Raw genomic sequence first — 17,032 nt, 5'->3', positions numbered from 1 at the left:
AGACAGACAGACAGACAGATAGACAGACAGACAGATAGATAGGCTAGTATAGAGAGATAGGCAGACAGCCAGATAGCATAAGGTTAGCATATCTTCGTGTTGAAAGTAAACAAACAATTAACATACTCGTGCATGCTGGCTTGAGGGGGTCCATGATCCTGCCTGAAAAGGGTGTAACTTTATGCGATCTTCAGCACAAACGGTTTTGGCAGCATGTCTCTAATCCTGGAAGGTGAGTGAAGCACGTCACGTCTGTTCGCGGGGACCAGCGACCCAAACGCACTCACTTTCTTACAGCCAGTAGCGGAATGGCAATCGAGAGAGTCGGGACTTTCCCGGGCCGATCTGATAATAGTTATACATTTCGAGTTATATTAGCAACACCGTCTGGCGGCGTGATGTGCGCCGGTTCCCGCAGCCCGCTGGTCAAACTGTGCAGGCAGCCTCTCTGCTCAATAAAGTATATAAAAGTGCTCAACCTGTTCGGCAGGTCCAAACATTTTCAGGATTTATAAAAATACGGTGATCAATGAGCGGTTCCTCCTCAAATGGCTTAGCCTGTCGTGATGTAAAAAGCCGCCGAACGCCTGTTTATTACAGTATGTATGCGGTCGGATCCGAGTGTGCTGCAGCTGCTGACTGCTGCTGCGTATAAAATGATCGTGTGATTCGTTATAATCGCATAAACAATATAACAAAGCATCCTTTTATTTCACAAAACAATATATTTGAGATATTATTTGATAGACTAGTAAGTGTGGATTAAGGATGTTTAAAAATCTCTAGCCTGGTGGTCAGGACATGAATGGATCAAATCAGCAGATTTGCGAAGTTTTATTTATCTCCACATATATCATAAATAATAATTAGCAAGGTAACTTTGCAGTATAACACATTATATATTTCCTACGATGTATATATGATTTCCAAATTATATACGTAAGTATTAAACAGCAATAAATGTCTCATCTATCTCTATGGCTCTGGCTGAGTCTTTCTCCACTTCTCCCCAACGTGACGTCATCGCAGAATTGCGTTAAAAAAACCGTTAATACCCAAAACGTAAAAAAAGTGGTCTTTAAGACCATTTTTGAGACATTTTAAAAATTATACACATATCTTGAGTGATTTATGTACCCATTAATCGACAGTGGTGGTTAACCTGCAACATACACTTTAAATGCAACTTCAATGAGGCTCAGCGGCGGAGCACCGTCGACTGACGCCACGGGTCGGGTGTTTATACAAAAACTGTCATGTGAGACAGAGGTAGTGATAAACGCGATATGCAAACATCTATTTGTGGTGAATTTTAATTTTGTGTGGGACTGAGAAATAAATAAATGTATGGGAATGTACAGCGACGCTCTTACTTGTATGATGTCACAGCAGTAGGCAGCGCAAATATACCGACACGCCTATAATTCCTCCCACTCCGAAGTGATACTAAACTCGATGGAAAAGCTAACCACGCCAAAGTGAGGTGAGCTGACCCGACCCAAACTAAACTAAACCGTGGGGTACTATGCAATGGAAAAGCGGCATTAGTATCTTTCAATAGCAGGGGACTATTATTAGGCACTGCGTCATATCATTGCATCATATCATTGCATCATATCATTGCGCCTCCTCCAGCCATGTTACGGCAGCAAAGTCCTTGATTATTACGCCAGAATGAGAGTATAGTTCCTAGCCATATCTGCCTAGAAAATCGCAACTTTTAATTTTCCGTAGATCTTAGTACACGATGTAACTACAGAAGAGTTAGGTTTGAAAAATATAAAAACTCTTTGGTTATTTTTGAGGGATGCTAATGATCTAATCAGATTCAATGGATTGTGCTAAGCTATGCTAAAAGTGCTTGCACCAGACCCGGAGATCGACTGAATGGATTCCAAAACGGTAAGAATCAAATGTTTAACTCTAGGGGAGCTGGAAAATGAGCATATTTTCAAAAAAGTGGAGTGTCCTTTTAATGATGGATATGTTTTTGTTGCTTAGCCTAGTTGAGCCTGATATAAGAAGATCAAATGATGAGATTTTAATATAAAATTGTTTTTGTTCAACTGAAGGAAGGAAGAAAGTCACATACATTTTTCACATTTGTGGTGCGTCTTCAGTCATGTTTACCACGGATGCTATTTTACTCATAAATTGCAAACCGCTATCCTAAAAGCCCATTAGCGATTCCTGAGGGAAACCGTGGTGAATTAGCCTTCTGGGTTGGCATACAAAATGACTAAACACTTTTAACAACCCTTTTTAATCTCCCTTTATGCTCTGTCATCCCTACATCTCTGTACATTCCTAGGCTTACTTTTTCTAATTCTGAAAAAGTTACAGTCTCCATCTGCAAAACGAACAAAATGTAAATACTAGATTACTGTACAGCTATTTAAAACACATAATTTAAAGCATCTACTCTAGCAGTGCATCCCTATTGAAGTATTAAAGGAATAGTCTACTCATTTTCAATATTAAAATATGTTATTACCTTAACTAAGAATTGTTTATACATCCCTCTATCATCTGTGTGCGTGCACGTAAGCGCTTGAGCGCGCTGCGACGCTTCGATAGCATTTAGCTTAGCCCCATTCATTCAATGGTACCATTTAGAGATAAAGTTAGAAATGACCAAACACATCAACGTTTTTCCTATTTAAGACGAGTAGTTATACGAGCAAGTTTGGTGGTACAAAATAAAACGTAGCGCTTTTCTAAGCGGAATTAAAAGAGGAACTATATTTTATGGCGTAATAGCACTTTTGGGAGTACTTCGACTCGGCGCAGTAACACCCTCCCTCTCCCATTATGAGAGTGAGAAGGGGAGCGGACTTTTCAGGCGAGTCGAAGATGATACACAGATGATAGAGGGATGTATCAACAATTCTTAGTTAAGGTAATAACATATTTTAATATTGAAAATGAGTAGACTATTCCTTTAAGGCTTATAAAGTGTTGAGAGAGCTTCATGTCTTAAAAAAATCCAGCAGACCGCTGAAATGACAACATATTCCTCTCCGTTCTTCCTGAACTTCCGGGTCACGTCACCCATGCGGCTGTGAGACTGTGAAAGTGGGTTGAGCGAGACTGAAGGATGATGATAAAGGGGTTTTGTGAAAAGAGCTACAAAACAAGGCGAGTTTCTGCAGCCTGCTCCAGAACCCTGAGCCCAGCACAGGAAACTGGGGTGTAACTTTAGCCAAGTTTAGGAAGTGTTTGTGTCCTCTCAAGAGGCCCCTCCATATACAACAACATGCAGTAAGGACCAGGAGGGTGACCATAAGGAAGTGTGGTTTGTCCCAGTAAAGTTAACGCCTTTGGTTAGTGTATAAATCTGTTATTCTGGGTAATATAGGTTACAAGCCAATCCAATTAAAATTACAACACAATTTTAAAACTATTTTTACATTCTTTATACATTGTTTTAAAAGCTGATTTTCTGAATTGTAAAATCAATGACATCATCACAATCTCTAGATGTGATTTGTTTCAGTTCTGCAATTTTTAAATATATACTTTTCCCCATTTTTTCGAGTTTCAGATGACCATTTTGGTTGACCCGAAACATGATTTTATGCCAATTTCTGGTCAAATTTGAGATGATTTTTGAGAAGAGTGACACTTTGTGTTTTTTTTTTTAGTGTTTGGTCATGCAATCAAGTGTTTTTTTGAGTTTCTATGATGATTTTTAGTGTTTTGAGACAAGAAGTTTTGATAGTTTGACATGCCTTTTCCCCAAAGATGGTTGGGTTTTGTGGAGGGAATGGTGGGGGCATAATGTGTAAAAAACGAGTAACATAGGCTCTACGGAACGTTTGGCGTAACTTGACCTACTACTTGCAGGTGGGTTCTCCTTTCCAACGAGCCCAATGTCGAGGGTGTGGCGCTTTCAGGGGCGGAGCTACGGGCGTGTGAATATAAAGGCTCTTTATTTATTTATTTATGGAAGGGGAGGGTCTATATATATTGGGGTGGGTGCGTTTTGGAGGGGAAGGAGAGAGCTTTTAAAAGACACCAACCCAAAAATCTACAACATTCATGGGCGGAGCTATGGAGAGATGCCCAAATTAACATTTGGGCGGGGCTATTTCACGTGGGTGGGTGTGTCTGACCCAACGAGGGGTTAGGTTAGGGTTAGACTATTCACTTTATTTTCGAACGCAGAAGTAAGAGATGTTACGTATTTCCCTTGTTTGTGTGCGAGATGTCGTGGAAGCATGCATAAAACATGATTTAAACAGTTATGGTAAATATTTACTACACCTGCCATGTATGATCCAGTGGGAGGATGAAATTAAGAAGAGGCCTGATATATACAGTCTTCAATGTGCAAATGTGCTATAAAAGCACAGAGGCATACCAGTATCTTTAAAATGGGAACGTCAGTCCTGTGTTTGTACCTGAAATAGCCCAAGAATTTGTGTTTTTAAACTTTTCAGGCAATGTTTTAAAATGTCACAACTGTCCCTCTGGTGTGAGTTTTTTTTTAAACAGCAATTTTTATTTGACTTGTTTAAGGATTTATGGCGACACATCAAGTTTAATGTGCTCCGAAGGTCAGCAGTATCTTTTTCATTCAACACACTGTAATTTATTTGAACAAACCATATTAAACTACTACATGTATTCAGTATTGTTTCGTTTTATGAAAATATTATTACATCAATTCTTATGCACTAGATGGAGACATGAGCTTATGAAATTATTAGGTTATTTTAATAATATTTGCTTTTTCATTTAAAACATTACAAAAGTACACGCAAACACATTCAGAACTATTATAAACATTAACTAATAAGCAGTTTATGTTGTATATTTTCTGTACTGTAATCACATTTTTGTAATAATATATAGTATAAATTAACCAGATAAATCAGCATATTTTTATCAACATAATATTAGTTGTTTTTAAACAATTATTGTAGAAGATCAAATAATGGTATTTTAATATAAAATAGTTTTTGTTCAACTGAAGGAAGGAAGACAGTCACATACATTTTTCACATTTGTGGTGCGTCTTCAGTCATGTTTACCACAGATGCTATTTTACTCAAACTGCTATTCTAAGTATTGTTTACTGGCAGTTTCTATGAAAGGTTTAACTGGATGGATGTGTGGATACAGATCATGGGTGCACGTGCGCCACATACACATCCAGCTCTTGTGCGTGGATTATGGTTAAAACAAATGTTTTACAGAGATTCAATATTTTTGTATAAGCTATTATGGCAACCCCACTGAAAAAAATTATTCATTGAATTTAATCAATTTTTTTAAGGTAAGTGGTTGCAATCAATTTATTTAAGCTACATTCAAACAAAAGTTTTATATTTCATCATACGTTACTAATCTTTTTTGTCTAAATGTAGCCTAAACAAATTGATTGCAACCACTTACCTTAAAAAAATTGATTAAATTCAATGAATCATTTTTTTCAGTGCCCTTGGCTCACCGGAAGTTTTACACAATGGAGCTCAAAGATGGCGGCGTACAAATTTACATCAAAAATAAGGTAGATAGGGGTAAAAAGAACTTGTCCACCCCAAATTTGTCCAACTTTAGTAGTTTTTATCCATATCTATTTCAATGTATATAGTAGAGACTTGGTAAATATAATATACACTGAAAAAAATTATTTATTGAATTTAATAAAAAATTTTAAGGTAAGTGGTTGCAATCAATTTATTTAAGCTACATTTAAACAAAAGTTTTATATTTTATTTTACTTTACAAATCTTTTTTGTTTAAATGTAGCTTAAATAAATTGATTGCAACCACTTACCTTAAAAATTTTTATTAAATTCAATGAATCATTTTTTTTCAGTGTACTAATTGGAAGACGCCCGATCAATTGCACAAGGTTTCAACTCGATTGCCCCAATACCGGTTGTCATACGGTACTGTATTTTTTCATCAAAATGTACATCCATGTATACTATTTCGAAGGCATTGAAAACGTTGGTGAAGTTTTTGAGTCGGTCAGACCTTTCGTATTCGAGATACAGACATGTTCCCAATTTTTTTGCGTTTGGACAAAATTACTTATAACCATACATCACCTAACAAACTGAGCAATTTTAGGTATTTCATTCTTGTTATGCTTATGCAGAGGAAATGAATTAACTGAACATGGTGCTCGCAACACCAAGGTCCTAGGTTCAATCCTAAGAAAACTCACATACTGTTTAAATTTATGAGTTTGCATTATCAAAATCAAACATAAAAATAAAGCATATCAGGCGTGCTGTTCAATGAAAGGGCTCCAAACTTTAGCCCTCCCTTTTCTTAACTAAATTGGGTACCAACTGAAAGTGAGGCGATGCGGTGGAGAGGGAATGCTGCATAACTGTCACGGAACAGATGTGAGGGATGTCTATCTGTAGACAGACACCCTTTTTGCGCTAATTGGTTGAATTATATGCTCCTCCTCCCAAACTAAGCTAAATAAACGTTACTTTAAATAACTCACATGCACCATAAGCCGATTTGGATAAACACACCTGCCAAATGTACAACTGTAAATCTGATGCAAGCATGCAGTGAGATCTAGCAGGTGTAAGTCAATTACAGGATGTAAACATAAGCCTTCATTCGAAAATCCACAGGGCTTTTCTGACTGACAATAATGTGATCATGCTATTATCTACTTTAGGGATTTTATCTGATGCATGACCGTCAGCTGCCAGTTTTATCCAAATCAAATACGGCTCAGCTCAGCATGACCCTATAACTTATAATCCGAACCGAGACACAACAAGCCACCCAGGCCTGATTAATTCCAGATAATCAGTTAGTGAATGGAGGAAACCCCAGCTAAAACTGTATATAAATATGACAATAACTGGAGATTATCCACCTATAAGCTTTCAAGAGCAGGACACCACATCCCTTTCAGTCTATCATGACCACATCTCTCAATACAACACATGACAGCAGCACTTTAAAAATTAAACACACTTGAAATCTTTCTGTGAGGTCTGCAAGGGCCTGATAAAAAATACATTAACCTGGCACGACTGTAAAATCCATTATTGAGTATCCGTTAGTTAAAACATAAGTGTTGGGGATACATGATACCTTAAATACTTCTAAAAAAACATTATTCCCAGTGTTCATTAGTACATACACACACCACTGATATACCTCCTGAATGTAACTGATATCTTGGATTAAGTTAACCAACAACCACAACTGAGGTTTACCGACACAGATCTGCCCCTCAGAGATCTGTTGCTGTCCATTCTCCAAACTGGTTTGAAAGGTTATTATCAGACTGTGGTGGATTATAATAACAAAAGATATTATCAGAAGCAACACAATGTTTAGTATTACAAAGGACACACACAGTTGAGCTCTATGGCAGTAACAAAAGGATTAGTAAGGTTTATTTTGGATGGAGTAAGGCTAGTTATGCTGTGTTGATAAGGACTAGGTCTTCATCCCAGAGTTCATGGGTTCACCTCATCCCTGATTTGTTAATGGCCCTGTTACTCTACACATTGCAAAAGCCCAATAAGTATTAACAGTCTCTAGTGATGTGTTTCCCAAGGCATCAGTTACAAACATATGGATAAACTATTTTGATCAATTCATTTTAAAGGATTAGTCAATTTTCTTTAAAAAAATCCAGATAATTTATTCACCACCATGTGATCCAAAATGTTGATGTCTTTCTTTGTTCAGTTGAGAAACAATTATGTTCTTTGAGGAAAACATTCCAGGATTTTTCTCATTTTAATGGAATTTAATGGACCCCAACACTTAACAGTTTTTATGCAGTTTAAAATTGCAGTTTCAACTAGGGCTGAAACGATTCATCGAGTTACTCGATTTACTCGATTCAAAAAATTCCTCGAGGCAAAAATTCTGCCTCGAAGCCTCGTTAAATTCCTATGACGCGCACTACACGCGCCGAGATCTGATTCACACGGACCGTTGTTCAATGTTCAGGAAGCACATCATAGCGCGTGGTACATTTTGAATTTAGTTGGCGCGATGGCGGAGCGAATATGTCCATAAACGGCAGAGAGAGAATGTTTAAAGTTTGGGATCATTACATTCAGCATCTGAACCGAAAACATCCACTGCTGTTTCACCAAGCGTCGATGAAACAAGGTAACATAGCTTTCGCTGATTTTAATCCCATACTGTATTTGTAGCGATGTCGTTATGCGGTTTGACTAGATATGATGTTTAGCTTTGATGTTTTCGTATTCACGTTCAATTGCTTAAAAAAGAACCCCTTCACAAACACGCATGCACTTTACAGGTGTGTGTGTACCAAAAAACGGCTCCACGTTGCAATCATATATGGGCAACTTGTAATCTGACATATTTTGTTCCATAATAATGATCTCTGTCTTATTGGAGTTTGGCATAAGGAAGTTATTCTCTCTCACGCGAGTCAGACCGATCGCAATGCATCACATATGCTTACACTTTTATGTTGCCACGCAACAATAATTTCAGCATGCATTCACTGTATACAGCGGGACGTGATGTCGTAACGCGTTTTTTTCGAACGGATTCTTAACTTAAAATGCACCGCAATGCAGCGTTCTATTGAAAAGGAATGTATGTTTTTCTGCCGTACCAAAATGCAATGAAGCAACTGAACGTCTGACTGGGGTGTCCTCAAGCACAGCACGCGTGCACACAGAATACAGGTGCACGTGCGCGCGCACACACACAGGTTGTTACCATAGCAAATAGGCTCACACCAGAAATGATATATTACATGTTAGTAGCCTAATTGTAAATGCTGCAGGTGTAGAAATGTACATAAACCAGATATTTACTTTGATGTCAGTGCTAGATTACAGCATAAAACCTGTTGTGCATATTAATAAATTAAAGTGCTTAATTGTTGGCACTGGCACTTATAAACTTTGAAATTAATAGACTTATTTTTTGGAGCCAAATACCTCTGTTTTTTTTTAGAAATAAAAGCCAAATGCTTGAACATTTTACAGCCACGTCATTTTCGTTATGCATTATTTGTTTTGGTTGTTTAAAAACACAAACAAAATTTTTATCCGATTACTCGATTAATCGATCGATTCAGTGCTAGATTAATCGATTACAAAAAGAATCGATAGCTGCAGCCCTAGTTTCAACGGAGTTTCAAAGGACTCTAAACGATCCCAAATGAGGCATAAGGGTCTTGTCTAGCAAACCGATTGTCATTTTTGACAAGAAAAATAAAAAATATGCACTTTTAAACCACAACTTCTCGTCTATCTCCGTTCCTGTGATGTGCCAGCGCGACCTCACGCAATATGTCATCATGTCAAGAGGTCCCGGATGACATATGTGAAACTACACCCCAGTGTTTACAAGTGTGGAGAAAGAGGACCAACGTTGTTGTATGTTGAATAATACTAATTAATGTATTTGTGTCAATTTATTGTTTAAAATGATCCGCAAATGTGCGTTTGTGCTGACGCGTCACAGGAACGGAGATAGACAAGAAGTTGTGGTTTAAAAGTGCATATTTTTTATTTTTTTTGTCAAAAATGACAATTGTTTCGCTAGATAAGACCCTTATGCCTCATTTGGGATTGTTTAGAGTCCTTTGAAACCGCAATTTTAAACTGCATTAAAACTGTTACGTTTTGGGGTCCATTAAAGTCCATTAAAATGAGACAAATCCTGGAATGTTTTCCTCAAAAAACATTATTTCTTCTCGACTGAACAAAAAAAGACATCAACATTTTGGATGACATGGTGGTGAGTAAATGATCTGGATTTATTTTTAGAAAATGGACTAATCCTTTAAGGTAAACATGTAATTAGATGAAGTCTTAAAGGGAGAGTACACCCAAAAATACTGGGTAAAAAATAATATAACACTGAAGTGTAGTAGGCTAAAAAAAAATCTTTCTTTCTGGATTTTCTAAATAAAGATGCTGGACATTTGAGGCCTAATTTGAGATGATGTCCTGTGTTCTGGTGAAAGACTGAACAACGCATGATTGACTACACGTAATGTTTGCTGCATTAAGCCAAATGCTAACTGAACAACTCACCTTGGACTGCTTTCTGTTTCTGAATTATGTGTTGTGACTCATGTCAGCATATTTCTCTAGTTATGTACTGTTCAAATTTTGCTCCATATGCCAATTTGTCTTGAAACTCAAACCATCCATGTTCCAGCTTCAAATAATTTTAGCATAGGAAAGTGCCAGGAGGAACCTAAAAACGCAGCGGTGTGACTGTAATGGTCAAATGTTGTATTTGTTCACGCAATCTGCTTCACAATCACCATAGCCAACCACGCACTCAATGCTAGGTGTGACAGGAAAGCAACGCTGTTAGTAAACTATCTTATGTTAACAGGAAAAGCAAGTTTTGTTTGAAAGGTCATGCTAGAACACCGACATGTGCAAGTTTTGCCTATAATGTTTAAAATGGTCTGATGAAGTTTAGGATCAGTAAGTCTCAGCTATGCTAAGTGGGCTTAGGAGGCTGAAACTGTGACAAATATCCACATTCCCTAAAACTGCATTCAAAAATCTCTGACTTTAAACAAAATGCCTGCTTGTGTGCCTCTTCTGATTAAAGCAGACTGTGACCCCTGAATCTCAATTAGTGATCCAGAAACACATTAAACGTACAAGGAGAACCATAAGTTATTGACATGGGAGGATACATCCAATACATAAAAGACTGCAAGTACAGCTACACCAATGCTTTGCTACAACACTATCACTTTAAAACATCTGGAAACACTGCAGTGTTTGCATAGAAATCAAATAAAAACACGGACCTGTGCAAACTGAGTCATCCATAACCCTGTGGTCAGGGTTTGGGAAAACGCTACAAAAAATAAAAGGTATTTTACTGTTATTTTTGTGGTGGGTCAGCTAAAAATCTAACTCAATGTTTTGCTTAAGCCTGAAACTGTTAATACCGCAATAATGTGTCTGCAAACTATCAAACCACTTTCTGATGCAATATACTTTTTTTAAAAGGTTTAATTTTTTTACATTATTGCCATCTTGTTATATTTTCCAACAAAAAAAGAACAATTCCAGCTGTATGATGTGACATTTTAAAGGGGACATTTCACAAGACTTTTAATCTTTGGTGTCCCCTGAGTACGTAAAGTTTTAGCTCAAAATGCCATATAGATTATATATTATAGCATGTTAAAATTGCCACTTTGTAGGTGTGAGCAAAATGTACCATTTTTGGGTGTGTCCTTTTAAATGCAAATGAGCTGATCTCTGCACTAAATGGCAGTGCCGTGGTTGGAGAGTGCAGATTAAGGGGCGGTATTATCCATTTCTGACATCACAAGGGAAGCCAAATTTCAATTACCTATTTTTTACATGCTTGCAGAGAATGCTTTACCAAAACAAATGGCGCTTTTCCATTGCTATAATGTAAAGATTAGCTTTACCTTCATGCTAGCCTGCGCTGTCTCAAGTAAACCTGTTGTCATCTGTGCTTTGCTGTAAGTTCCCAAACTCCATTTTAGCGATGAAACACCATTACAGTTTTTTCCAGACAGGCAGTTTGTGGCGGCACTAGGGATGCAACGATTAAGCGCAAATTTTAATGAATTACGATAAAATCTCGGCACATCCCAAAGCCATGTGGGACAGAGGTGATAAACGCAATGTGCAAACATTTATTTGTGGTGGTCAATTTTAATTTTGTGGCGGACTGAGAAATAAATGACTGTTGGGGAATGTACAAAGACGCTCTTACTCATTGATGTCACAGCAGTAGGCAGCGCAAATATAACGACACGCCTATAATCCCTCCCACTCCAAAGTGTTACTAAACTCGATGGAAAAGCTAACCAAGCCAAAGTGAGCTGAGCTGACCCGACCCAAACCAAACCGTGGGGTACTATGCAATGGAAAAGCACCTTAAGTTACTGTGTTAATGTTTTTCGCATTTTCTAAGTTGATGGAAGCACCGGGAACCCAATTATAGCACTTAAACATGAAAAAAGTCAGATTATTATGAAATGTCCCCTTTAAGTAAAAATTACAACATAATTTCTCAGAGAATATATTTATCAGTGTTGTAGTCGAGACCACCTAAACCAAGACCAGAGGATGACAAGACCAAGACTTTGAGGGGCTGAAACCAAGACCAAAGGCAGTCAAGACTGAGAAAAGATTCAAGACCACCAATGGCGCTTTTCCATTGCATAGTACCCCACAGTTTAGTTTGGGTCAGGTCAGCTTATTTTTGGGAGCTTTTCCATTGGGTGCAGTACGTAGTACCCGATACTTTTTTTCGTACCACCTCGGTTGGGGTTCCAAGTGACCCGAGCTGATACCAAACGTGACGTGTAAACACTGTAGATCACTGATTGGTCTGAGAGAATCGTCATCAGCGTCATCGCTATAATGTAAAAGATTAGCTTTAGCTTACTGCTAGCTTGCGCTGTCTCGAGCAAAAATGTTGTTATCTGTGCTCTGCTATAAGTTCCCAAACTCCCTTTTAGCGATGAAAAACATCCACAGGTTGAGAATCAGGAACACATAAAAGTTTTTTCCAGACTTGCAGTTTGTGGCGGCACATTCGCGACGTGCATGTCTGTATTATATATGCTTAAATGCAACTTCAATGAGGCTCAGTGGAGCGCCGTCAACTGACGCCACGGGTCGGGTGTTTGAACAGAAACTGTCATGTGAGACAGAGGTAGTGATAAACGCGATGTGCAAACATCTATTTGTGGTGGTGAATTTTAATTTTATGGCGGACTGAGAAATAAATGAATGTAGGGGACTGTACAACAACGCTCTCACTTGTATGATGTCACAGCGGTAGTCAGCGCAAATATAATGACACGCCTATAATCCCTCCCACTCCGAAGTGATACTAAACTAAATGGAAAAGCTAACCATGCCAAGTGAGGTGAGCTGACCTGACCCAAACCAAACTGTGGGGTACTATGCAATGGAAAAGCACCATAAGTTACTGTGTTAAAGGACAAGTTCGGTATTTTACACTTAAAGCCCTGTTTTCAGATTGTTTATGATTAAATAGAATGGTTTTGACTGAAATTTCGACATATGATGCTGCCCCGAGAATCTTCGGGTGTTTGCGTTTCACCTCCCACCTCTATAATGGGTTTATAGGTGCACAGGAACAATCCTTCCTAAAATGCATTCAACTTTCGTTTACAAAGACATGAAACTCACCGAGTGGTCAGGGGTGTTCACTGATATGCTCACACAAAAATCGCTACAAAAGATGCTTTCCAACAGGTGTTTTACCATTCGTTGTAAACTATTTTTCCAAACACCTCACACCCGTATATTCTTCCGTTGAGAGCTTTAATAATAAACACTCCAGCCCAGTTGGTAGCGATAATCCACCTTTGCCAATTGCAAGAATACAAACAACGTTCCCGGCGCGAAGTAATACCGCACCTCACAGCACATCTAATACAAGTCAATGGAGTTGGACAAAAACTACGATAAAACCTGTTGGAAAGCATCTTTTGCAGTGGTTTTTGCGTGAGCATATCAGTGAACACCCCTGACCACTCGGTGAGTTTCACGTCTTTGTAAACGAAAGTTTAATGCATTTTAGAAAGGATTGTTCCTGTGCACCTATATAGCCATTATAGAGGTGGGGGGTGATACAATAAACACCCGAAAATTCTCGGCCAGCATCATATGTCCAAATTTCAGTCAAAACCGTTCGATTTCATCATAAACAATCTGAAAACAGGGCTTTAAGTGTAAAATACCAAACTTGTCCTTTAATGTTTTTCGCATTTTCTAGGTTGATAGAAGCACTGGGAACCCAATTATAGCACTTAAACATAAAAAAGTCAGATTTTTATGATATGTGCCCTTTACAACATAAAATTACAACATAATTTCTCAAAGAATGTATTTATCAGTGTTGTAGTCAAGACCACCTAAACCAAGACCAGAGTTTCACAAGACCAAAACTTTGAGGGTCTGAGACCAAAACCAAAGACAGTCGAGACAAAGATCAAGACCACCAAGACTGGTCTCAAGTACTACAACACTAGTATTTATTACCAATATAATGAACCATCTAATCTGATAAAATTTTCCTAAATCTCTGACATCAGAAAAATTTCAGATCTATACTCGTGTTTTCTCTTATAGATATATAATATAATATAATATAAATATAATAGAAAAAATGCATGTGTTATGGATGTGACAAAAAAGGACAACATACTTTGTAGGAATTCTGTGAACTAAAATGCAAAAACAAATGGAGAAGGGACGGTTCCTTGAAGAACAAATAATATTTCTTTTATTTAATTGTCATGTGCGCATTTATGAGGAAGAAACAACTTTATGGATGTGACATTTCTCCATCATGGATGTGACAATTCTGAAAGCTGCACTAACTATGGGAAATAATTATTTAAACCACCAAATATTGACATCTTAGATATCAAATATGGCAAAAAAAAAACTCTTGTTAAAACGTTTTTCATGGGTTGACATTTGCATGTAATTTTTAAAAACAATGCTGAACAGAATAACAGAAAATCAAAAGAGAGCCGCTAATTTTTTTATTATCTGACAGCGTGTTTGTTTTCATTTGGAAATATTTGGCAACTAATCCTCTCTAGACAGTGACAAATTGGAAAGTGACAGTCTAGTTTGACAGCTGCTGTCCCTTTTAGTTTCTCTACTAAATACTGATCATTTTAAAGTGACAGCAAATGACTGAAACACAAAAGACGGTGGGACTCATGAATTGATAGTTTGCAGAGGATTGTAGTATGAACAGATGATGACCTCATTTAGTTCACTGGATTAAACGGTTATACTTGATGTTGAAGAAATCAATTCAACGCCATGGTCTTTCATTGATCTGACCAGCTTATAAGCACACGTCAGATACGGCAGTAGTATAAATAAATGTGCTGTCCTAGTTTTAATAGATCACTTCGAGATATTTATATTTTCAGTCACGATGACAGCACCTGCACCATGCAGGCCGACGTACGCTTAAACTTGAAGGGAACCAGAGCACGTCAATATCAGGTGATCACATGAAGCCGTGGGCTATAAGGAAACATGCATGATATACTTTACTGTATAGGCTATGCACCATGAGGACAACTTTAGGTGTGTGACTGGAGTTGACAAAATTAGCTCTGTTGCAGTGCATGTGGTGACGGGCTAGAGCGCGCGCATTAGAACACGGGTTCAAAGCAGGTGCCCGCAACAACTGTAGCGACGTCACAACGAACAACCAAGCGACCAGAGCGCGTTCACAACGGTTTGACAGGCAGCACTGCCATAATGCTGACTCGATCATGGGTGTGATCGTTGAATAAATACACAGACAGTACAATATGAGCAAATCACAATCCTCTACTCACCCGAAATCCTGATCCATAGATTTGAAGAAGAATTTATAACTATTGACAGGTCGGTTGTTGAGGACATTTTTAAAATCCGCCAACGTGACTTTTTCCGGAGAAACCGTCAGCTTCACTAAATACGGGGTTTCTTCTTCGTCGATATGGTATATGATTTTGGTCTCCGCCATGAGTAGGCTTATATGGGTAGGACAATCATTGACAGAAGGAGCAAGGGTTGCAGCAGTAGCGCGATACAAAAATATATTTGTAGACTATAACTCGTGAAGTGTCATACACGCCCTATAAGGCGACATTACTGGTTGTTGGTTTTCAGCAAAAAGCCTGCCGGTCGTTTACGGAGTGATTGCTTCCAGACATAATCGAGCCTCGCGCGTCTATATCACAGCGTCAATGTTTCTGTCTGATCGCCAGTAAAACAGGAAGGGACGCTTCACATCCCTACGAGCTGCTGCTAGAGTTCACGAGATTTCTCTCTTACCACAGCTTACTGTAGAGTTATACTGCCCTCTTTCGGTCTAAGGTTTCTTTCTTTCTGACTGTCTTTTTTTAATTAGGGGTCAAGCCACGAAGTGGCGTAGACACCTATTGTTATTGTTAGTTTTCTTATTATTATTATGTTTTCTCTTCCGCCATTGAAGTCAATGGCAGCCCATAGAACCGTACGTAGGAAAGTTATGAAATTTGGCACACATGTAGAGGACAGTCTCAGAAGTTACTATAGCAACATTGGTGTGTCTGACTCAAACCCTCTAGCGCCACCAACAGTCCAAAAATCCACTTATGTTCATGCTCACAACTTCTGACCCGTGAGTCCTAGAAACTAAATTCTTGTTTCCTCTGAATCCTTGGCTCATGATGATTCAATTGCACACATTGATGTCATTTGTGTCATGCACATCTTTCCGCCATTTTGAATTTTTCGTAAAACATACTTTTTCGAACTCCTCCTAGACCGTTTGTCCGATTTGCATGTCCTTTGGCATGTAGCATCTAGAGACACCCCAGACAAAAAGTTATCAAAAGCTTTTTGATAGACCACTGCGTTCTCATATAAATTGACAACATATATGGCGGCGAGTACGCCAAAACGGACGTGAGGCCGTATCTTCGCAAAACTTTTGTGTATCGACACGAAACTTGGTATATGTCATAACAGTCATGACCTGAGGGTGCCTGCAACGTTTCGTCACAGCGCCACCTAGTGGTCACGAGATTCGAAAAATGCCTATTTTCGCTTATAACTACTTCAAACTTGAGTCTAAAATCATGAAGGAGGTCTTGTTAGATTCCTTGAGGCATGCCGAGTCAAACGATACCAAACCGTTTTCGGTCGGCCATTTTGGGTGTCGGCCATTTTGAATTTTCTCATTAAGTTCAGTATTTCACAAACCGAATGGCGTATCGCTACGAAATTTGGCATGGTTCATCGGTGACATGTTCTGAGCGCACCTATAAATCTTTAGGACGGCGCCACCTAGTGGTCAGGATATGTAAATAAATTGTTTAAAATCTTTATATCATTTGATTAAATTGCCACTATGACATAAGACTTCACTCAATTGATTCCTTGGCTCATGCTGAGTCCGACGGTATAAAATATGTCTGAGTCAAACCTACTTCCTGTCGGCCATTTTGAATTATATTGAACACCTACTTTTTCGAACTCCTCCTAGAGCG

The 17,032-nt window shown here is 38.4% G+C and overlaps 1 protein-coding gene across 1 annotated transcript in view; it reads right to left on the bottom strand.

Moving 5' to 3' along the window:
- The window catches only part of dvl1a (dishevelled segment polarity protein 1a), a 53,768-nt gene extending 37,968 nt beyond the window's left edge, over positions 1 to 15,800 (bottom strand). Inside the window, exon 1 of the mRNA XM_055188043.2 lies at positions 15,353 to 15,800. Coding sequence (XP_055044018.2) covers positions 15,353 to 15,522 — 170 coding nt within the window. The 5' untranslated portion in view covers positions 15,523 to 15,800. The remainder of the gene's footprint in view (positions 1 to 15,352) is intronic.
- Between the last annotated feature and the right edge of the window lie 1,232 nt (positions 15,801 to 17,032).

Source organism: Misgurnus anguillicaudatus, chromosome 13 (assembly GCF_027580225.2).
Source record: "Misgurnus anguillicaudatus chromosome 13, ASM2758022v2, whole genome shotgun sequence".
Classification (NCBI taxonomy): domain Eukaryota; kingdom Metazoa; phylum Chordata; class Actinopteri; order Cypriniformes; family Cobitidae; genus Misgurnus; species Misgurnus anguillicaudatus.
Note: the sequence above shows the minus strand (reverse complement) of the source record. Positions and strands in the feature narration are given on the sequence as shown.